This window comes from Centruroides vittatus, unplaced genomic scaffold, assembly GCF_030686945.1.
Source record: "Centruroides vittatus isolate TY-2023 unplaced genomic scaffold, ASM3068694v2 contig_879, whole genome shotgun sequence".
Lineage (NCBI taxonomy): Eukaryota > Metazoa > Arthropoda > Arachnida > Scorpiones > Buthidae > Centruroides > Centruroides vittatus.
Window position 1 is genome coordinate 1,048,623 of NW_027122571.1, and position 24,374 is coordinate 1,072,996.

The 24,374-nt window shown below is 28.8% G+C and overlaps 2 protein-coding genes across 2 annotated transcripts in view; one reads left to right on the forward strand and one right to left on the reverse strand.

Annotated features, from left to right (window-relative positions):
- Nucleotides 1–1,551, forward strand: part of WDR79 (WD repeat domain 79) — a 27,823-nt gene extending 26,272 nt beyond the window's left edge. The window contains exon 11 of the mRNA XM_067279915.1: nucleotides 1,351–1,551. Coding sequence (XP_067136016.1) covers nucleotides 1,351–1,504 — 154 coding nt within the window. The 3' untranslated portion in view covers nucleotides 1,505–1,551. The remainder of the gene's footprint in view (nucleotides 1–1,350) is intronic.
- trsn (translin) lies at nucleotides 1,550–23,164 on the reverse strand. Its single transcript, XM_067279927.1, has 6 exons — nucleotides 23,027–23,164; nucleotides 17,705–17,798; nucleotides 10,785–10,881; nucleotides 9,081–9,196; nucleotides 2,075–2,154; nucleotides 1,550–2,006 (listed from the first exon to the last, which is right to left on the reverse strand). Exons 1-6 carry the CDS (start codon nucleotides 23,096–23,098, stop codon nucleotides 1,767–1,769), a joined length of 699 nt encoding a protein of 232 aa, XP_067136028.1. The 5' UTR covers nucleotides 23,099–23,164; the 3' UTR covers nucleotides 1,550–1,766.
- Nucleotides 23,165–24,374: the final 1,210 nt, after the last annotated feature.

Sequence of the window (24,374 nt, forward strand, 5' to 3'; positions counted from 1 at the left end):
ACTGATTCATGATGTAAGTCTGGATCATTTCTATCTCGCTTTGAAGGCTCTGGGTCAACAGATTACAACCATTTTCTTCAAAAAAGTTGAAAATTGCCAAAATTGGAATCTTGTAATAATCAAAAATTTATGAAGTATTGTTTATGCTTTGGATTCTGCAACTACAAGAGATTTGAACTAGCTACAGCACTAGCTGCACATTTTGTGATTGAATATTAGCTGTAAGAATGTCTGTATATAACATGATTTCAAAATATCAAAACAATCTCACTACAATTTTGCTATAGTAAGGTAGGTTTTCTGTATGGGTAACTGAAATAAAAAAATATGTACAAAACAAAAAATATGTTAAATTTCAGTTATTCTCATTTAATTAATTATAATATTGAAGATACCTGAAAATTTGAAATAAATCTCATTCTGGTTTTATCATACAAAGTTTATGACTGACAAAAATTTGGTATTGTAAAAGTTCTTTGTACAGTTTTTATGCTGGACAAAATTCAGATTATTAAAAAATAGATAAGTATCATTTCATCCAGTTAAATTTTGATGTGATGTGAGTAGTTTACAATTGTCTTTCATTCTCAGAAACATAGTAAGGTAGAGCTTCAATTTTGTTTCTTCTCAAATTATTTTTATATTTAGAAATTTAACAGAATTTAGAGAACTGATAAAGACAGTTCTGGATATTCTAAAATTAAGCTGTCATATCATTAGTCCCTCTGCTAATTGTATATTAGCCTAACATTTTTCATCATTCTTAGTTTCTACATTAGCCAAAGTTTATTTTTGCTGGTTTCTGTTTTTTGTTATATCATTAAAACTTCATATTTTTTGAAATCTTGTTATTTAATAGTAATGCAATTTAGATTTTAGAATACATATTTGAAAGTCATTTCACCATATTTTTCCTATTTAATAAATGTTATTATTTAAAAAAATTTAAGTTATACATTCATATTTCCACAACAAATTACAGTTGATACTTTGGTCTTAACTTCAAATACTTTATATCAATATGCATTTACACCACCACAGAAGTAACAGTTAAAACGGCTTTTAATGTTTTTACTGTTACTTCTGTGGTTGTGTAAAAGGATAGACTCGAAAAAAGACCATTTACAAAAAATAAAATAACTCAGGATATCTTCAAATAGAAGTTTATCATCAAATGTAATTTGGTTAGATTGACAAACAAAATAAATTTTTTGAATCTGAGTAAAATTCAAAAACAGAAGTAAATTGACATTATAACTTATCACTATGAAAGTATACTTGTATTGCAACAACATAAATTTCAAACATTTGGTTTATTGTTTACTCACACTGTATCTCCCGGTTTTCTAGTATTCATCCGTCACTTCCTCTTTTATTATCGTCGTCCGGTCAGCGGAAGTTTCCGGAACCAGAAGATTCGGAAGATAGTGACGACGAGACAGAAAAGGAATGCAAGTCTGAGAATTCTATTCGTTTATGGTGGAGTGGTAAAAATGAGAACTAAGTCAAAAATTTTAGTGGTTTTTCATTGTAAATAAATCATAAGACAAACTCTCTTGTGTGTTTATTTTTTCATTAAATTCTATTACATAATTAAAATGATGGAAAGAAATCTTATGTTGAAAATACAAACATTTCATAATTAGATTCAATTATCATTATGTAAATAAAGAATAATTTTTCTCCCCTTTTAATAAAAAAAATATTACAGAAAATTACATGATGGGCCAAATTATTTCACAAAACTTTTGTAATAATATTTCTTTCTATTCTTGAGGCAGAATGCTGGTATTAGAGTTTTCGGGTTTCATTCCTCTAATGGATAAATCATAGACAATTTCTTCTACTTTCTTTAAATCATATTTTAAGGCGTCAAATCGTTTTCTAAGAGAATCATTTTTTAAATTCAACAAACGAAATCCTTTATTTAGTTCGGTAACAAAGCGAGAAATTTTGACGGGATAAACATAATTTCCAGCCGTTACACTGTTCACGGCAAATCGTGACTATAAAATAAAGTAATGCATTAATTATTGTAAATCACATATATAATTTTTTTAAATAAAAATTTTACCAATTCATCAGCTAATGAAAGCAATCCCATTAAATAATCATCCAAATCAAGATGAAAACCATCTTCACAATTTACATGTACTGTTAAAAAAAAAAAAGTGAATTTTATATTGACAACAGAAATTACACTAACAACAAATATTTTAAGAGGAAACATATAAAATGCTTCTTCTAATCAATAGTTTAATTACAATGGTTGTTCTCTCTGACATGGATTCCATTAAAGTTCAAAATTACTAAATTTGAGTACATCAATTTTAATAAAAATGCAAGACTGTATATGTATTTTTATAATTTATATGTAAGTATATATTTTTTATTTTTTGGGGTCTCCAGAACGAATTAAATTCCCATAAAAACCTATGGTAAATCGATAATCAGTTAATGAACAATTTGGATAGTGAACAAAGTCTTGGAACAGATTGCCTGCTGTATATATATTTTGTAATATATATTTAAAAAACTTTTAACTAAACCCAGCAAGAGTTTAATACTGTATTTAAAATAGGATCTTGTCCATATTCTCAAACAGCTTTGTATAACTCCATTTATATAGTTTTCATTTACATGCTGTTTTTGTGGATTAAAATGACTTATCCTGTCACTTCTAATAAGTATAAATAAATATCAGTTTCATCATTCTTAACAATATAAAAAATTTTTTTTAAAGTCAATTCCTACTTAGGTCAACAAAGAAAAATTTTATTCTAGTTACTTTTTATTAAATAATTACAATTAATATAAATATGTATATACATATGCTAAATATCTTATATAAGAGAAATTTTTTCTCCCATATAAAACTAAAATTAATTAATTAAATTTAATATTTGAAAAACTGTATTAACATCAAGTGTCATCCACTACAAGTTTTAAAAAATGTATTTGAACTTGAGTGGATGAATAAAAAGTATTTTATCAACAATTGAAAAATTGAACAAGATATATAAATATATATAGGGAGAGTGTGAACTAATAGTAGGAATTTAATAATAAAAAATAACTAAAAAGTATCCATTTTCTGACTTATTTTCCCTTTTACATTCTATAACAGCAGGAAAGTAATTATAGTGATCAATCGAATTTTGACCCCTCCTTCAGGTTTTTCTTTTCTTTTTTGTATTTCTTGATGTTTTGACACAAGAAGTCAAAAATGTGTGTCTATATGTCTATTTTGCATTATATCTCAGTACTAGATGAACCAAAATTTTTGAAACTTGGAAGGGTTATTTCAATGTTTGGGGCATCAATGCTATTAAATTTTGGTATTTTAAGGTCAAGGGGGACAGGAAATAGAGGAGGCCATGTGTCATATCTCAAGTGGATCAGACTGTAAATGCCACAAGTAAAATTTCATTAAATCTTTTAAAAATTCATATCTCTATCCTCAAAATTAAGCCTTTTGCCATTTTATAATATAAAAATTATTTTTAAATAAAGTCTCATTATAAATGGCACTAGACAATTTTAACTTTGTGCTAATGTGTCTTAGTGTTTTTTAAACTTAACAAAATTATCTCCACTCAAATTTTCGATATTATTTGACATATGAGAAATTTCTCTATTTAAAAAAATATTTAAATTATATATTGTACAGTAGTATAACTGAAAATTATTGGACTTCCTAATGGTCGCTTTAACCTCCTGTTCAAGTACTGGGAAAATTGAGCAAGAGCCCTTGCCAACTTTTATAAAGTGTAATTTAATATACAGTAGAGCGTCGATAAGTGGAATGGCCGGAAAGTGGAACGATTTTCAGTCAGACTGTGTCGTGCTGAATCGAATGTTTTTGATACTAAATTTACTTCTAAAGTATAATTTTCATGTTTTTTATATTCTTTAATATATTTATTTTGTTTGTACAAAATGCAGAAATAATTTTTAACGATACGATAGCCTCGATGATTATTATAAAAATTTTCGTTAGGCTTAAAATCGACGAAAATTCAACACGAAGCGACACGCAACGGAGAAAAATTCAACAGGAAGCGATACGCAACGGAGAAAAATTTGAACATCGGACAGGTTAATGTATTTTTTCGTACAAAGTCGGAAACTGGAACAAATCATTAACTGGAAGGACCCCAGTCCCCAATTGGTTCCACTTATCGACGCTCTACTGTAATAGTAGCAATATTTTGTATTTATTTCATATGAACAAATAAAATTTATACACTGACTATACTTAATCCCCACTTGTAGAAACATTACACAAATGGGAACTTGAGAAACAAAACAGAAAATAAAGGAAAATTCTGTTTATATGTTGATTCTGTATTTTGAAATAGATATTCAAATAACATTACTGTTGTATCCAAAAGGAAAATCTAAGTTTTAATATGTTAGAATTGAAAGATGGGCACAAATATCAACAACAACAAATTATTCATTGGTCAAACAATATCTCATGTTTGGTTCCTAATCTTTTCTGCATTTTTCAAAAGTTAAGTATTGATGGATATCTAAGAACTTTCAAATACAAGAAAGTATAAACTTGATTTATACTGCTGTAAGTGACTGATGCTTTGTTGTGTCTGTCATGCTGATCTATTGACATTACAGCCATTCCTATTTTCTATTGTTTACTGATTCTCTCTGTTCTTATAAGCAGAAATGAAAGTTTAAATATTTTTAACTTGAGTTTCTGACTATACCTACACTATGGAAACAAATTTTTCTGTATTATTTTTGCATTGCTTTTTAGTAGTAGTTTTCCTCAAATAGGGATCAAACTTTACAATTTATAAGTATTTCCTGTTCTGTTCATTATTTTGACATGGAAAGTCATCAGCTTAATTAACTGGAAGTCAGTAGAATTAGATGGATGATATCAGTGGCGTGCCGTGACATTTGATGATAGGGAAGCTGTGTTTCTGTAAGAAGCCGACTTTCAGGGGCAATCAGTTAATTGCGCGTCAGTGATGGTCTAGGGTCCATTCGTACGTGCGAATGACAAAAATAAACAATTTATGTACTTTAATTCTAAAATACAAATAATACATACATAATACAATTATAGAAAAACTTGTTTCTTTTTTTTATTTTCTATAAATTAACTCTATTCGGCGATGTTTTCCCGCAAAGTCGTTAATTACTTTATCATAAAAACTCGTCGTTGATTCCATCAACGTATTTAAAAGTTCTTTTTCTATAGAAAGCAACGCTAGTAACGACAATCTTTCCTCCGACTGAGTGTTCCTGGCGAATGTATGAATTCGCTTCATTGTTGAAAAACTACGCTCAACAGACGCACTGGTAGATGGTATTGTAAAAATTAATGATATTAAACCATATAATTCTATTAGTACGTCTTTGTTTAGGTCATCATTAATTATAATATTTTTTATGTCTAAGAGTGACTTGCCAATATAGTCCGGACACGAATATAAATATTGCAATTCACTACGTAATTTACATAAATTAAAAAATTCTCCATAAAATTTACGTAAAGCATTAAAACTCTCTTCGGGAAATTGTTTTTCATAATATTTAAAATTATTAAAATCTAAAAGTGATAAAAATTCTAGAGATTTTATGTCGGCAAATCTGTCAATACAATTTTGTATCAATTGTTCTGGACTTTCAACCATATTCAACAACAAAAGTTTTAATTCTTCTTTATACTCCATAACGCAGTTTACAATCCTGCTATTGTAATTCCATCTAATAGGTGTGGCTGAAGGAAAACGCTTATTGACTTCTAGATCTAAGGCGTGAGATCTTTTAGAAGATTTAGAAAAAAATGAAGAAAATCCTGTCATAGTTTGAAAAAATATTTTACATTCTTTTATATATCCAACAGATTGAGAGAAAACTAGGTTCAATCTGTGAGCATAACAGTGTACGAAAATAGCATGTTTGGATATTTCTTTAATTTTAGCTCGGACACCATTATGTTGTCCGGCCATTACGGCAGCACCGTCGTATGTTTGTGCCACTAATTTTTTAGTGCATTGAAATTCGTCTAAGTAACTCTTAATGTGAGTGAATAACGAATTTGCGTCTCTGTTCTCACTCACATCAGTAAAGCCCACAAATCTTTCTTCGACGTTACCGTTTTCTTTCACGTAACGAAATACAGTCGACATCTGGGCTCTGTGGCTAATGTCCGTTGTTTCATCTACAATTATAGCAACAAATTTTGCGTTTTCAATTTCTTTTTTAATTTCTTGCAATAAAACGTTTCCTAACGAATTAACGAGCTCATTTTGAATTTTGTTCGATAAGCCAGTAAAAACTGTAGACTTCTCTAAATGCATTTTTAATTGATTATCTGACGTACTTAATAAAGAAACGAGTTCAATATAATTACCTCTGTTATTAGATTCAATACATTCCCTATGCCCTCTAAATGCCAATTCTTGCTTTGCTAAAAAGCATGTAATATCTATTAATTTAGATACAATATATCTATTAGCCGTAACTATCTTGTTATAATTTTCAATATTAATTTTATATTGTTTACTAATGTTAAATTCTATTCTATTTTGATTTCCAAATTGCTTCAATTTTACGAAAGAATCGATGTGACATTTACGATTTTCGTGTCTTTTTCTAGCTTTACTCAAATTATTTAAATCGTCAAAGCCATTCTTATTCCACACACTAATTTCATTTGAAAATAATAGGCAAGGCCAACAAAACAATTTTTGCATTTTTATGCATCCACAAAGCCATTTTACGTCTTGATAAATTTTATCGTGAAAATGTCGAACAAATTTTTTTGTCGAAGTACTTATATTTAATTTAGGCGTTGGTCTTTCTCTTTTAATAATGGCTTCTTTTTCATTATATTGTCTTGAGCCAAAACTTTTTTTAAGTAAATTTTCAATATCACAATTACAGTTTAAATCGCTAGCCATGATATAAGGGCTAAAATTAAAAATAAAATTATTAAAACTTACTTAGTAAAATAAAATTTGTGATGGATATACAATTATACATACCTGGTACAAAATATTCAATTGTATGAATATACTTTTGCGAAGAAACGTATATAAAAATAACATAAAATATTGTTTATTTTTAAATATTTAAACAATCCACTGAGTTAAAATTGCTCCCTGCGAGTGGCTCACGAATGGAAACAGAGACGATTTTGGTAGGTGTACAGTGAATGCATGCATGACAAATCCCGAGGGTGCCGATACCGGTCAATGTCAAATGCCTCTTTTGTCGCATCACTAGTATATCTCAAAGGACGCGACAGGGCCAGTTGTAAATTTTAAACGTTTCTCACCATAGATGTAAATATGTTAAACTTAATAGTCATTTGTTTTCTAACTACTGCAATTCGTTTTAGTACCAGGTGTACACGGAAATCAGTTCCCCACTGTACTGAGCTAGTAATTGCTTCGGTTAAGCTTTTGTTTAAGTCAGCAGGGTTTTACTTATGTCACCATTCCCTAATCTCTTAATTATTTAACTACTTCTTAGTAGAAATAACTCGAAACCAGTTACTTTGTACTCGAATATCTGTAGTCTTGGGAAAAAAGTGGAAAGAAATTTTTATGACAACCGATACTTAGATCGTACATTTAAGGAAAATAAATTCTAGAGCTTTTTTTGTACCATTGTACGTCTCATTCATTAAATTTGGTTGTAAATAATGATGCCAAAGTAACAGTTAATTTTTTAACATTATACAAGAATTGTACACGTTTTTTCTGCATTCCCTTACAGATGGGACATACTATAATCGTAATATCACCGGTTTAACATTGAAACCCGTAAGTAATATAAGATGGGAGAGCGGAATAAATATATCAAATATTTTAATGGATTTTTTTAAACTCCCGTCAACTATACAGAACTATCATAAAAACATGCCAGTAAACTCCTATCGGTTGGGTTAAGTTATAAATCTAGTCTAGGGTGGGCAACCTTTTTTATAACACGGGCCAGAATAAATTTTACGTTTTTCCGCGGGCCGTAGTAGTTAATTGACGCCTTTTTGTGACTCGTAATTTTTTTAGTCTGCAAATATGAAATAAATAAATAAAAAGTTTATACTACATTTATTTCTCTTATCGTTTTCGAAAATTACAAAGAATTGGAAAATTAACTATTAATTAGTTATTTTTCCAATTTAATAATCTACTAAAGATCTCGCGGGCTGGATAGAAACTTTTCGCGAGCCGTAGCTGGCCCACGGGCTGGGGTTGCCCGCCGTTGATCTAGTCTACTCGTGATTCACGTAATCGGGCGAGAGCGGCCGAATATCTAGCAGGCAGGCGGCTAAACAGCCCACAACCGGTCCGGGATATAAAGTTAGAAGCTTTGTGTGTGAAGCATCCACCAGCTAAACCGGGTGACGTTGGTGCTCTGTAAAGCGCATGCGCCAATGCCTATAATCTGGCTGCTTGGAAGTTGACAGGCAGGTGGCTAACAGCCCACAACTGCTCCGGGATATAAAGCTGTACTCTTTACGAGTGTGTCGCTTACCCGGTTTAGCTCACCCGGCTAAACCGGGTGAGGTTGGTGCACTGTAAACCGCATGTGCTAATGCCTATATAATCTGGCTGATTGGAGACTGACCCGGTTTCGACATTCCTTCCGCCACCGAATTATTCGAATATACAATAGCAATCTTATCGTTTTTTTTTCACATGTAGTATAGAAATTTGTAAAAGATACATAATGCAGTTATAATAAAATATTAATTTTAATTAATTCAAAGTATGTTAAAATATGAAAATTTATATTTTATAAAATTCAAGGGAAAATCATTGGAAGGTGGAATCGGCGCTTCCAATGACGGCACGCCACTGGATGATATATCCATTGAAAAAGTTCTGGAGAGAATACTGAATTCTATAATCAATTATGAAATATAAATTAAATTACATATGTATGTTGAATTTTCAACAAGTAATTCACATTGCATAGTCTAACAATGCAGAAAAGTTTGAAAATTCAAGATTAAAAAGTAATTTTTTAGAATCTAGATAATTCAAAATTGTTTTTATATATTATGTTGTTACAATATAAATTGTGTAATTACTTACCTCCCAAAATTTCTGCAGCTTCTTTTCTTTCCAGAAGAGTTTCAGTTTGAAGATATTTGATAAGAGCAGCCAAAAATACTAATCGCTGAGTTATAAATCGCCAATGGTCATGATATCTATTATATGAATTATTTTAATTAGTAATTATAATTATTAGTTTTATAACTATTGCTATTACTACTATTTTACTATTATTATAACCATTTGAAAGCTTTATCAGTTTTAAGGATAGAAGGACAAATAGGTGACTGGTCCAAGTAAAACTAGGGGTGAGGCAAAGATGTATATTGTCCCCTTTATTATTCATAATTTTCATGGATAATTTAATAAAAGAATCAAAACTATTGATAAACTTCAGTTTGGGAAAAATAAAAATTCATTCTTTACTCTATGCAGATAACATTGTCCTGCTAAGCAATAAACCTGAGGACCTCCAGCAATCTTTAAATAATTTAGAGGAAAGTTGCAGGAATTTCAGTATTTCAACTAGCTATGAGAAAATGAAGGTTATGGCTATTAGTAGAGAGAAAGAGATTTTAACAGTTAGACTTGGTAACAAATGCTTAGAACATGTCAATAAGTTCTCATACTTGGGACTAAAGATTGTTCCCAAAGTTAGATTTGGAAATCAGAAATAGATTAAACAAGGCAATTTAGGGAGGGCACCAATTGATAAAATATATCTGGAACAGAAAGAAGTAAAGTCATAATACAAAACTAGCTGTGTAAAACAGTTTTTAAACCTATATTGACATATGGTTCTGAGAGTTGGGTGAGAAATAAGGGAATTGACCAAAAATTAGAAGCAGCAGAAATGAGTTTTTAGAAAAATTAGTGGTGATAATAGATGGATACAGTGGCAAAATCATATTAAAAATGAAGACATAAGGAAAAACCTTATTAGATGAATATTTGTTATCTTAAGTTAGTAAATTTGAAATATTGATATTTTCTTGAAAAAACAAACTAATCAGTACAATACATAGGACTCTACTTTAGGTAAGAATTATTAAATAAAATCATTTAGTGACTGTCACAATGTCAGGCTGCAATTTTTAATCATATTTTAATTTAAATAATCTACTTTCAGAATGAATCAAAACAAATTATTTAAATTTTTAAAATGTGAGATCATGTGAATATTGCACACCTTAGGGAGTCAACTGATATATTACTGATCTCAGTTTATCGTCAGGATCAGTTCTATACCAAATTTGTTGCTCCTTATAGTAAGGTAAAAATTGTAAATGGAAATTATGTGACTTCTAATCCAGATAGGAAGTTTGTATATAGTTAATAGGGGCCTCTGGCCCTTAAGATTTTCATATCTAGTCTTGATTTTTATTTATCTAACTCCGTTCCTGGAATAAACAAAAGATGGGCAGACAGATGACAGTGGGAATGTATAGGTTGCAATTTGACAATTGCAGTCCAAAAATAACTATAGAAAAATTAAGAGTTCAATTGCAGATGAAACTGGATACTCAAATATTCTTAACAATATACTTGAAATAACTGATAATGAAGGTGGCTATCAGAGTGATGCTTTATAATTTAGAAAATATAAAATTATTAAAAACTTATAATAAATTAAAAAGTACAAGAAAATTTTAAAATTAACATGACTAAACATAATAACTTATATTCAAAAATTTTGTAACCATTTACTTCAATAATTGATTTAAAACTCCTATTTTTGATTACCTGTAATATTGATCTTTGGGAATTTTTGCACTTAATTGCAAGAACTTGCTTCTTACTGTAGCATATTGTACAGTTCCTTTTTCACAGATCACTGGAACTACAATAAAATTCTATTACAAATTTAATTTCATAATTACAAATTAAATATAATTTTGAATAATAATTAAAACTAAATAATTAGTCCACATTTTTTAAAACTTACTGGAAAAAATTAGAACAGCTCAAAAAATTATAATATAAAAGATGACAAATAAATGATTTTAGTTCAAAAGAGTTTGTATACAAAGTATATATAATGACCTTTGTAAATTAAAACATATAATTCAAAAATATAAATCACTAATATAATAGTCAGAAACATTAGTTCATATTAAGTATAAATTAACATCTATAATTAAAGCAATGTTTTTCTATTTGTTGATAATACATATTGTTAATTTTTCAAATACAAGTCTGATTACTTATAACATACAATTCCTGCAAACACGTTGAAGACATTTCTGATCACATTATAATTCAATTTAAGACATTAATACACTATTACAAATGTTCTTGTAATATAGAATCCAGAGGTTAAATTTGAATATTTCAATTACTTTATTCAATTTATTGAATATGTATTGAATAACTGAAATTTCTTTATTGGAAAATCAAATAGAGTCTACATATTTGCTCCCAAAACTGAATCTATACAAATCAAACTAATGATCAGTCTATTTGTCAGTTTGGATGTTTGTTGCCATATCACATAAAAACACCAGAATATATTTTAACCAAACTTCATATTTCAAATCTCAATCCAGGAGGTTTAAACATACATATGATCTCAAAATTTACATTATATAAATTAAATTGTAATAGATTTCTGTCTCTCTCTTTATCTCTGTTTGCAAGATGGCAACACATCACACAACAATAGCAGCTGCCCATCAAGTGGTTATCCATAAGAAAGTTATACTATTGAAGTATAATATTATGTTTGGAGAACTAATATTAAAAAGTAATTAATGAGAAATTAGCAAAACATGCAAGTTGGAAAAAGTGATGTCACTCTGCTAGCTGGCACTACACACATGCTTGGTGGATTTTTTTAAATGTTTCATGTTGTGTTCTTGAATACTTAGGTCCAAATATATTGGTATAGGTTTTATTTCTATAAAAGATTGATTATATATATATATATATAAAATCAAAGACAAAATATATATGTTAGGTAAAGGATTCTATATCTTTCAATGTATCTGCACCAAATTTGATATGAATATTCATTCTTCAACACCTTATAAAAATATTGTAAGGGTCTTCATCTCCAGTCACCCAAAGCAATTTTGTGTTTTGCAGTTTTACTATTGTAAATACTCAGATCAATAAATGTACATTTTAATTACTAAAACCATTGTTTTTAACATCCTCTTCCAACCCAATCTTACCAATACTCCATCACCTCAAAAGTATGAGCAATGCCAGGCATATGTAGCTAGTAAGTCAAATAAATAGGATTACAGCATTTCTTCACATTTTTACATCATGAATACACTTATAAAAACAAAATTATTTTGCAATTTCATCAAAAGATGCCTTAAACTTTAAAGAACTAATTCTATTATTGCACTGAATACTCCTGTGATCAAAAAGTATAGAAATGGTTCAGTAAAACATAAGATTTGATTTTATTCATCAAAATTTATTTTGTTCCCTTTAAAGTAATCCTCTCCTATTGCAATGCATTTATGCCAATGATTTTTCCAATCCTCAAAATATGCTTTAAAGTCATTTTTGTGAAACCTCTTCAGAACTGGCAGCAAATTTTATTTTATGGCATCAATCAACTCAAAATGGTGACCAAGAAGCAGAAATTTTACTCAAGGAAACAAGAAAGAATCACACTGCCATATCAGATGAATACAAACCTTGTGGAACTCTGTTATTCATGAATTTTTGGCTGAAAATTCATGAACAACAAGAGCATTGTGAGCAGGTCCATTGTTGTGGTGCGAAATCCACGCGTTTTCTCGCCATAAAATCAGGTTATTTTCTATGAATTGCTTCTTGCAAACAAAGCAAAATGCTCAAATAATATTCTTTGTTGACAGTTTGTTCAATTGGAAGGAATTTGTGATGCCCAACACCACAGCAATCAAAGAAAACAGTCAACTTGACCTTGATTTTTGATTGATTTTGATATGGTCTTTCTGGTCTTGCTTCACCTTTCAAGCATCATTCACTTGATTGTTGAGCTGTATCAGTGTCAAAAGCATAGATCCATGTATCATCATCTGTAATGATGTGTTTTAAAAACAATTCGCCCTGAGAAAGCATTTCCTCAGCTACTCAAACACACTGTTTTTGGAAAAATTTAACATTTTTGAGACAACTCAAGAACCGACATTACGCAAGCCCAAATGATCTTTTAAAATTGCTTGACAAGATCCAAATTTTACTAGAACATGTTCAATGATGTCACTAATTGTTAAATGATGATCACTGAGCACCAAATCTCTGACTTGAGCAATATGTTGTTCATCAGTTGAAGTGGTTGATCTTCAACGCACACTGTGCCTTCCTCGAACATTTTGCACCACTTCAAAACTCTTGTTTTTGATAGTCTATTTTTGCAACATTTCCAATGTTTTTGAATCAATAATTCTGTTGTGAAAACAAACTTTAATGCAAGTTCTTTGTTCAATAATACTAGACATCTTGAAAAATCACCAGTGCAAAAATTCTTTATACACAAAACACATTTATTTGCAAATGAAAATAAACTATGACATATGGATTGCTACTAATGTCAATGAAACTCGTACCAAATGACAAAAAAATGACAACAGCACCCTCTTACATGTAAATGAACCATTCCCAATACTTTTTGATGACAGTAGTATACTACATATATTTCTACAAATCATGTCAATAAAAGTACCAAATATTGAATAGTGAAGAATTTTTATTACTATTTCAATAGTAGTTTTCTAGGTTATATTATAAAGACAAAAATAAATTTTTCAGTATATCACTTACACTGAATCTTTGATTGGCATATATGAAATCATATAAGTATATGAGACATAAGTAAAATGGGTAATTCCAAAATTTTTAAACCAAATAAAACCAAAAATCTATTTATATCTTGCAAAGAATTTTTACTAAAATAATTAATATGCTATGTTACAAATTGTTATACAAGTAATTTTGCAAAATGTAAAGATTTATACTTTCACAATTCATCATTTTAATATTTTTATACAGGGTTGATTAAATAATTATTAGAAGTTTAAACATTTGAATTAATTTTTAAAGAGAAAACTCAATTTTTAGATTATATTTTTAAATTAATTAATTTGTAGCCTACTAATAATCAGAAAATAAACGTTCAATTATTTAATTTATTCTCAATTCCAAGTAACTACGGTTGAAACATTTGACCATGTTAAGGCAAAAATTAATAAATTAAAATCACAGTATCTTGGAAACAATTTATTGGAATGAAAATGTAAAAAAAGTTTTTGAAAAAGTTTGATATGATGTCAATACTGCATCTATTAATCGATTTATTGAATGTGTATGCAATCATTTAAATAATATATTTCCTGATGATGAGTTAGAGTGGCAAGCATTTGTGAGAATCACCCCCTTTCACTTTATTCTAAATCGAGGTTCGAATATAATATTTTATTATGTTAAATTTTCTAACAATATTTTATAATATTTGACGATGATTTGAAGGACGTTCCCATTGAAAACTTCCTGGTCGGTGAAACCTGAGATACCTCAAAACTTTCATTTTCATCTGTTCAGGTGAAAAATCTTTATGTTAGAGAATAAGGAGGATACATCTATAATCCACATTTAACGTAGAATATTGTTTAACTGGAAATCATGTTAAATAGAATAGAGAAAATGGGTAAAATCTCCATTTTCCTAAATTGTAAAATGAAAGAAGTTTTGAATTCAATGGAAGTTAATTTCCTTTCAACGACTGATTGGAGATGAATCATTCGGCGGCAGTGGGCCATCCGTCTCTATAAAAGAAAGGCTTTTCCTGCCTAAAATGCACAGTTCCTAAGAGATCAAGTCGACACCAGAATGAGCCATACAACTACCTTTAATCCACATAGTAATTGGATATAATTTTGTGCGCAAATAGAAGATTACCTCCTTGAGATCCTCTCCTAATATGAAGAATATGAAATCAATTAGATCAACTACTAAGGTAGTATGAATTGATAGATATTTGTAACTCTCTCTCCATGTGAGTTAGGCATAGGTTATAAGATAATTAGATCTCCATTGGAATAAACCTAGAGATATAACGATAGCAATCTATGTATTTGCATTCTTATACAAATTGTATTTTATTTGTTCATTATATACAGTAAACTCCCGATTATCCGGGCTAATAGTGGGGAGAGGTGGCACGGATAATCGTAAAACACGGATAATCCGAACTATAATTATTTATTTCTAACATACAACATATTATACATTTCTAAGGCAGACAATTATTTTAACATGTTTAATGCTCATTATTATTAAGAAAATCTGTGATTTTGGTTTGTTTGCAGGATTCTTTTAATGATTTTTTAATATCATTTCGAATTTTTCTAAGAGCTATTATGTTGTTATACTCGAATTCCCATTGGTCAATGTACTCCAACAAAGTGTCAACAGAATTCAGGGCCTGTTGTAACTATTTAAAAAATACATACACATATAATTATTTTAAAAAAATTAAATTCATGCACGGATAATCCGCAAACCGGATAATCGGGAGTTTATTGTATTTATATATTATTGTATTTATCCATTTAATCAGTTTATTAAATTTATTGTTATTGTTTAAGATGGTCTTATCACTTGGTTTACGCTCCACTCACAAATAGAAATAACCTTCCTAAAGATAGTAACTAATGCGTGGTTATCCGCATTAAAGAAAACTGATACCCTGGTGTCACGGAATCCTGACGTTAGGAGATGGGATCTTACAATCCTTTATCTCCGCAATTTTTATCACTTAATATAAATCCCTCCAAACACTCGTTATTCTTACTTAGGAAGCCATTCCTTAGGCGATGGAGGATCCGTTTTACAACAGATTGCCGATTAAGCAGTATAGCAATCACAAAGGTATCCTATACCCCCGGCCACCCTCACACATTTAATCTTAATGCCATTTCAAATGCAACAATTTTGAATTTGGAAATGAGAATATCAAGCGATTGATTAGAAAAATATTCAATAATTTTAATTGTCGACAACAATGAAAGTGCTGCCTCAAAAATATTAGAACCATATTGTAATTTTAAATTCATTATATCCGAAAAATTAAAAAAGTGTTCAATTAAGACATTCACTGATATGTTAAATTATGTATGTAATGATGATGAGTTTAAAGAACTAGCAGTTCTTATTGATATCATTGGAACATTTCAAGCATCTAGTGTTGACTGTGAATGTGGATTTAGTGTTACAAATTCAATTAAGTGTAAAATCAGAAATAGACTTGAACTGGAGCATTTATGTGATTTAATGAGAATTCGAATGCATCATTCTGCTGGAGAGAAAGTGAATCTTCAATGTCTACAAATACTGGATTTCAAAAAGATAGGTGTGAAAATATTCATTAAAATTGAAATATTTTTTTGTGATCGTTATGTGACTAACTAATTTACATTAATAAAAGTTTTTTTTATAATGAAATGAATTTTAATTTTTACTTCATAATTAATTATTTTAGTTTTTAAAGGAAAAATTAAGATTGTCTATGTATCACTCAAAAAAATTTTTTGCTCAGAAAAGTACATGTTCTGCTCAGCTACAAAAAAATTTAGAGGGGACCTTGGTTGCCACTGACTCCACTGAGGAGGCCATTCTGGATATGAAGGTGAAATGCATTTAGAGGTATCATTGATTTATTAAAAATATTTCTGCAATTGGATTTGTTGACCTTTTAATTTTTACTTTTACTATGTTGTTTTTATAATATTTTAAAGTTAAGGTTTTTTATCTTCAAGAAATCGGATCAGATTAAAAATTATTTTTTGTGTATTTTTTATAATATAATTAAGTGAAGAACGTTAGATCTTATTTTCCATCTTCTCATCCAAAGGTGCTCACTTGGATATTTACAAATACTTAATTATAATTTATATCATCATTTATTTTAAGTATTAATGTCAATAATACATATAATACACATCTCAAAGCCCGATGAGTTAATATAATAATCCAACAATCTCCTAAATATTCGGGCTATAATTCAGGCCTATTATTATAGCAATATTGTAGCCCGAATATTTAGGTGATCGTTGGATTATTGTAATGTCAATAATGATATTTATTTATATTTAATTATATATTAATATTATTTTATAATTCAATGTCCATTGTGGGTTGCAACAAATGTATTAAATATGACCATCTGGCTGACAATCTTAACTGGGGTTTAATTTAGGGGTATGGATTATATTATGAGCATCCTGAAAAATCATGCTAGGGCTTATTTTCCAGTTGGATCTTATTTTCAGGGAAATAGTCAAAACATTAGAGGCAATTTTAAAGAACATCTCAAAGCTCGATAGAAGTGATGTCAGAAGTCTTTTGAATTCCAGGAGGAATACTTTAAAACAAAAAATCATAGTTACTATGCTGCAGAGTCATTATAATGAGAAGGAAAAAATCAATCTGTTTTGAGTGACTTCTATACACACATGCAATCATTCAAGTTAAGTATCATTTTTATAAATATTGAGTGCATAAAATTGTACTCAAGATAAATACATATATTTAATTTTATATATTGAATAAGTAACATTACTTTATAGAATTGCTTATAAAAAATTTGTTGTATTGAGAATTGATTTATGCTTTAAAAAAATATAAAACTATATTATAAATCACAAATGTAAATTAAATATTACTTTTTTCAATTCCATCTTGCTGGTGAATACCTTGTAAAATATTTAATATTTCTCTTCCAATTTGTTCCAAGTCACGAATAACAAGTCTAATTTCCTAAACATTAAAAGAATCACATAAATCGGAAAATCATTTTTTTAGATAAATGTAATAAAGAAAATTAATTTGGTAATAATACAAACATATTTTATTCTAAAAAAATTTTTTAATTTACATATCAAATTATAATGCACTCTAACTAATCCAAACTAATTACAGCATGGGGTTGTTCATATCAGTGAAAAGTTTGGATTAGTAAGGTATTGTGTATAAAGGAAAAGAAGACAAATGATTACAGACAAATACATTTACTCAAAAAAATTTTAATTATATATATCAAATATACTGTAAGTTAAAATGTGTATTACATGTTAATTTCCCAAATTTGTCATTTTTAAAATATACTGACAAGTATTAAGAACAGATTTAAAAACATGTTCTCAATTCTTCAGTATTAAAAATATCAGAATGTAGACTATTTGAAGGCAAAATTTTGATTTTGTTAGTAGTGATGTATTATAATTATCAAGAATATTTTTTATAGTTATTAATTCAAACTAATCATTCAATTCTAAACAAACAACACCTAAAGGCAAATTCCAGCATATAATGAACATTAAAGTTTTTTTGTTCATTATATGCTGGAATTTGCATTTAGGTGTTAAGTTGTTTGCTTAATCATTCAATTCATTAACTTAGAAATTTTATAAAAGTATATTTAATATAGCTTTTTGCAAAAAGTTTACACTATACTATTCTAAAAATATGCATATTTCACTTGCATTTACTTGTTATAATTAATTAAACACAGTTCAAAATTATATAAAATTTTAATGTTAACCTGGTAGAAATAACAAAAATATATAAAAAAAAAAAAAACGAAACTGGTTCAGATTAAGTTAAATTTGGATTAGCAGAGTTCACTGTATATTCTTTTGCAAAATGAAAAGAACATGACTATAAATCCAAATAAATAATGCATAGTTTCAAGATAAGAGTATATTATTTATTTACATTTACTTGAAAAAAATATAACTTTTATTTAACTTTTAAATAAATTTATACTGCAATAAAGCAGTGTTTTTCAACCGGGGTGCCACGGCACCACGATTGTGGTGTCGCAAAGTTTAGGACCTTTAGGCATTTTCTTGGAAATTTACTTAAGTGTAGTTCAAGATAACTCATTGTCAGTATTTCGACATAATTCAATGGACTTAAATTTTGATTTTGAACATGTAGAAACCCTATTTTTGCATTAAAATGCTACTTCAAACTATTAATTTTTAAAATTTTTCTTCCCAGGGAGGGAGTCCCCTCCCTGGACCCCACCCCAGCATTGCACATAATATTCGTTTTCACAAAAAATTCATCTGCCCCCATTAGCCCCCTTACTCAGATTCTAGATCCACCACTGGTCAAGGATGTCACGATGTTTTATTTTTTGATCAGGGGTGCCACTCAATGAAAAAGGTTGAAAAACACTGCAATAAGGTTTTATGTTTGAAACTGAAATATATCAATGTATCTTTGATTGATTCAAACCTGAATTGCACAAGGAAAACCCTTTTGATGAATTTATCTAAAATAATTTACTTTGTCTTAATTATTATAAATAAGAAAATAAAATGCAGTTATCCTTTGTTTAAAAAACAAAAAAAATTTCAATAATTTAGTAAATTGGTTATTTTTTAAAATTTATAATATATAATTAAGGGATTTAAAACCAAAGCTATTTTTCTCGACTATTTTATTTTTTAATATATACAAGTAGTAATGAAACACTGAAAATATTTTAGGAATAGATTCTGGTGTCAAAAATAAGCTTAAAATCCTCTATAAATGCTTTTCAAATTTCACTTAATTTTCAAGATCTGGTCTGCCAAAAAAAAATTACATTGAAAACTAATTTTAAACCTTCCACCAAATGGATACCATTGTTTTCTGTGGAAAACAAAAGGATAACACTTGTTTTCCATTTCTATGGAAAACAAACATTATTCAAAATGAATTTATATTGAAAAACTCTTGCTTTCCAACTATTTTTTGTTTTTTAAGTAAAATGAAACTAGAAAATATTAAATGTGATTTAAAGAATGTTTAAGTAAGTATCAAATTCTAATATATATTGTAAATTTAACAAAATTTGCATTTGTAAATAATTACTTTCTAGTTTTAAAAGAATTTTATAGACAAATAGATTGTAAGGGCAGCCGGGGGTAGAGAGTTGGGAAAAAACTCTACCACTTACTCGGCAGCCTGTTGGAGGAACAGGCCCTCTGTTGTCAAAAGGGGATGGCTTTTGTGTGAGTGAAAAAATAAAAATGCAGAGAGCGATGATCTCGTAATCATCTTTCTCCTATGTCAGGCTCCCGACACCAGATAGTCAATTTTGCAGGCTATCACGTGTTAAGTTATTTAGAGATATCTGTAATATCTGTCTTATATCATAGGAGGGTTAGTTTGACAAGTGGAACGTTACGTGAGTGGTAAATCTTCCGAGCTCAATAAATGAGACCATGTTAAAATAATAACAAAAATTTAATAAAACTAAACTAAATGAATGAATACAAGTAAATACAAATGATATGCAGATTAATGGAATTACAAACAATATATATATTCGAGACTTATCTCTCGAAAAGATCAAACTGTCTAAACTTAATCTTAATTAACCAATGCGCGAGAAATTACATATCTATACGAGAGAGTTACATCAATCTAACATTATACTACCTTCCTAACATGAAACTGTTCTTGTCTTTGCTTCCTTTCAGAGATTGTATGGAGTAGTTTTACTTATGGCCAGTTCTGTCTTCAAAGTGCTGCGCAATTACATGTGGCTACCTACATATGGAGATCTACCAAAGAGCCTTCCTATGGCCATCTTCATAGAGATCTGCCGAGGTGCCTTCATCATATGGTAGTTTCTTCGAAGGACTATCTTACATGCCAAAACCTTCCTGGTATAGAATTACCCTGATGGAGGGAAAAAGTCTCCTATTTATACCTTTTAATTTCTCCAGATCTCTTCCAACGGAGATCGAGCTTAAGGATCATCTGACTGGGTGTGGTTGACGTGTCTTTTGGATTTAGTCACCCTTTTAGTCACGGCAGATAAAGATCTCTCTCAGGAACTTGCTGTCAACAAAGGAAACATTTTGTTCCTTGTTCTCTTTGATGTGAAACTTTGATAAAAATTTCGATTTATTATATTAAATTTTTAAACATTTTTCTCTATTAAATTCTAGAATATTTTGTTTTTAATAATTAATCCCATAAAATTTAAACTCCTTAAACCACGGGTCTCACAAGATCAAATATCTATGGGTTCAGTCATGGGGCTGAAGTTAACAGAAATTGTATGTCAGATGTTAATTATTGCAAAGCCAATTTAAAAGGTATAAAGTTTTTTGATAGGTATGTTGATGATATTCTATTGGTATATGATGATTATGTTATTTCAGCAGAAAATATTGTGAATTATGCTAATACTATTAATAAAAATATTCAGTTTAAATGTGAGTTGAAGAAAATAATTAGTTTCTCAGATATTACAGTGAGAACTGACTACAAGTATCAATTATACTCATGTAAAGTTAGAAAAACAATTATAAATCTTATTGTCCTATAGCAATTAAAGAAAATGTCTTTTCAATTGAGTTAAAAAAACATTTACAAGAACCACCTTAGAAGAAGGCATAGAAAAAGAAAAACAATTATTTAAAAAGTATTTATTAAATGGATTACAGCAAGAGTATTAAAAAATAGTATGATAAATATTTTTGTAATAGATATGATACAAAAAATGAAAAACAAAATAATATATTTCTTTTCCATGTATGAAAGGATTGTTTAAAAAATTTTAAAAAGAATTTAATAATTATTCAATTTAGTTGGCACCCTCCCAAAAAACAGGTTATCAGGATTACTGATTAAAGGTTAACAAGAAGAAAAAATAAATTAAAAACAACTGGAGTTGTTTATAAAAATTATGTGTAAAGTACATGTAATCAAAGTGTTACATTGTTGAAACAAGGAGACCGTTGGAAAGATTAGAACAACATGAATAAGTCATTACATTGAAAGATATCAGTTTACCATGGTTCCAATGTTGTAATAAAACTAATAGTATAATAGATGAAAATAATATTAAAACTTTTTATAAAGAGAATAATAATCTTAAACATAGAATCAAGGAACATTACATCATAATAAAATATGATATTAAATTTAAAAAAGTTATGGCAACTGATGCACATTGGAATAAGACTGTTCATTTGTAATGTGTCTTTACACGACTCAAATTATTAAATAGTATTTAGGGTCTAATATATTTAATAATTTATTGTAGTGCCAAGCTCTATCAAAAAGGCCTTAGTGGAATCACCAAGGTGAAGTGCATTTGAAGGTAACACCAAATATTTTATCAACGTTCAAATAAAAATTTATTTTCAAGTGCTAGTACTAGTTGCAAGTTGTTCCGACTACACCTCTAGAAATCGGATTCAAACGAGAGCTTTTTCAATCGTTACTATTATTTTTGAAACAAAACCTTAGTGATAAAGCTTTGTTTACATTTATTACCATAACCAGAGCAACATTTACTCACCTCTATCTAATGGCAGAAGCATAAAAAAAAAATACAAAATTACTTTTAAAAATTGAGAACTGTAGTATTAGTACTTTGGCAGGAAATTTGAAAAGTACCATTTTTGGCAGACAAAATCCCAAAAACAAAGTAAAATTTGAAAACCATTTATAGAAAATTTTAGATTTGTTTTTGACCCTAATATCTCTGAAATATTGGTACAGAGTTTCATTACATCTTGTATATATATATTATAAAAATATAGTGAAAAAAGTTTCCTTATATGTATATATAAGCAGCACATTACTAAAAAGTACATACTAATACTTTTATATGTACTTAATGTTGAAACTTCAGCAAATTATGCATATAATCACCATATAAGTTTTGAAGATTAAGAATTTATTAAGAAAACTGTGCTTTACACGAATGTCTATCATTTTGTATGTGAAAACCATATAAAAATTTAACATTCACACATTTAATAATCATATTAAAAATATAGAATTATTCACATTTTGTTAAGAAACAGAATGAAGAATTTTCAATTAATACAAATATAACAATATATTTTTGTAATGTGCACTCAAAACTGAAACCTTGATCAGCTTTTATCTATCAAAACTCAAATATTACATAAAAATTTATTTTCAGCAAATGACAGAATAATTTTGAATATAATCTGTCTTTGTTTTACCTCTCTCAGATCTTGTTCTGCGTCGATATATTTTTGAAAAGATGCGAATATATCACTTAAAGATTGATCCATAACAATATTTTGAAAATGACAAACTTTCGATTTCAGACGATCCGCTCAATAGTAACAAAAATGTCCGGTAGGGGATAATTACTTGGTTAGTAATTTTTATATCCTAATTTGAACGTTTTATTAAACGTTTTCGATAAATTTAATATTGTATTATCTATTAAAATAAATATTTTAGATTAATTTCGGGGAATACAATATCGCGTTAGATAATTTAAATCATGATGGAGTCGGTAAACAAATGTCACACCACGATTACTTTTATAAGAAAGATGCCGCTAGGTATCCGAATATTTTTATCTAAAATTTCTCCGTAGAAAGTTGTATTAAAATTTATGGTGAGAATCAAAAACTGGATATGACGAATTTACCCCGAAAAAACTTTCGAGTACTGTACATAAAAAAATATACTACATCTTAATCGGCCAAAAACAATCCACTTTTATTAGTTTAATTATCAAAAATTGATTTTAATTTAATCATTTTAAAGAAAAAACTTAAATGGAATAGATTCAAAAAATAACCATTTGATGGATGACGTAATAAATTGGTCCGTAAAATAGTTTCTCCCGTTCGGCTAATACGAAAATAATTAATTTCTTAATAGTTGACTTAACTCAAGTATATACTGTAGTAGAATTTTAAAATATTTTGGAAGAATATCAGTCATATTGAACTGACGCGGTACAATCAGTGAATAATGAGCTGAAACAATCCTATTAATTACATTTTGCAATTTTTTCTTCCTCTTTTAGTTTGTTGCAGTAAGATTCTGATCTTAGCAGTGGCGTAGCGTAGTGGGGGCGGCAGGGGCGGTCCGCCCCGGGCGGCACTTATAGGGGGCGGCAAAATTTCACAATAAATAATAATATCTTCTAAGAATACCTAAATAAGGGGGCGGCTGACACCCACGCTACGCCACTGGATCTTAGTCAATAAAAACAATGAAAAAATAAAACCGTTTTAAGACCAAATTACGTTATAGAAGCAATAATAAATAGTCGTAAATAACTTGTAGCCAATAGAAAGGCGGTGAAAAAATAATTAATCAAATTAGTGAAAAAATAATCGATATTCATAGAAAAACATCTGAGACGTAAATAAATACAGTAGAGAGTCGTAAATCGGCACCCTGGTAATCGGCACGACTTTCAGTCGGACTGTGTCGTGCTGAATCGAACGTTTTTGATACTAAATTTACTTCTAAAGTATAATTTTCATGTTTTTATATTCTTCAATATATTTATTTTGTTTGTACAAAATAAAGAAATAATTTTTA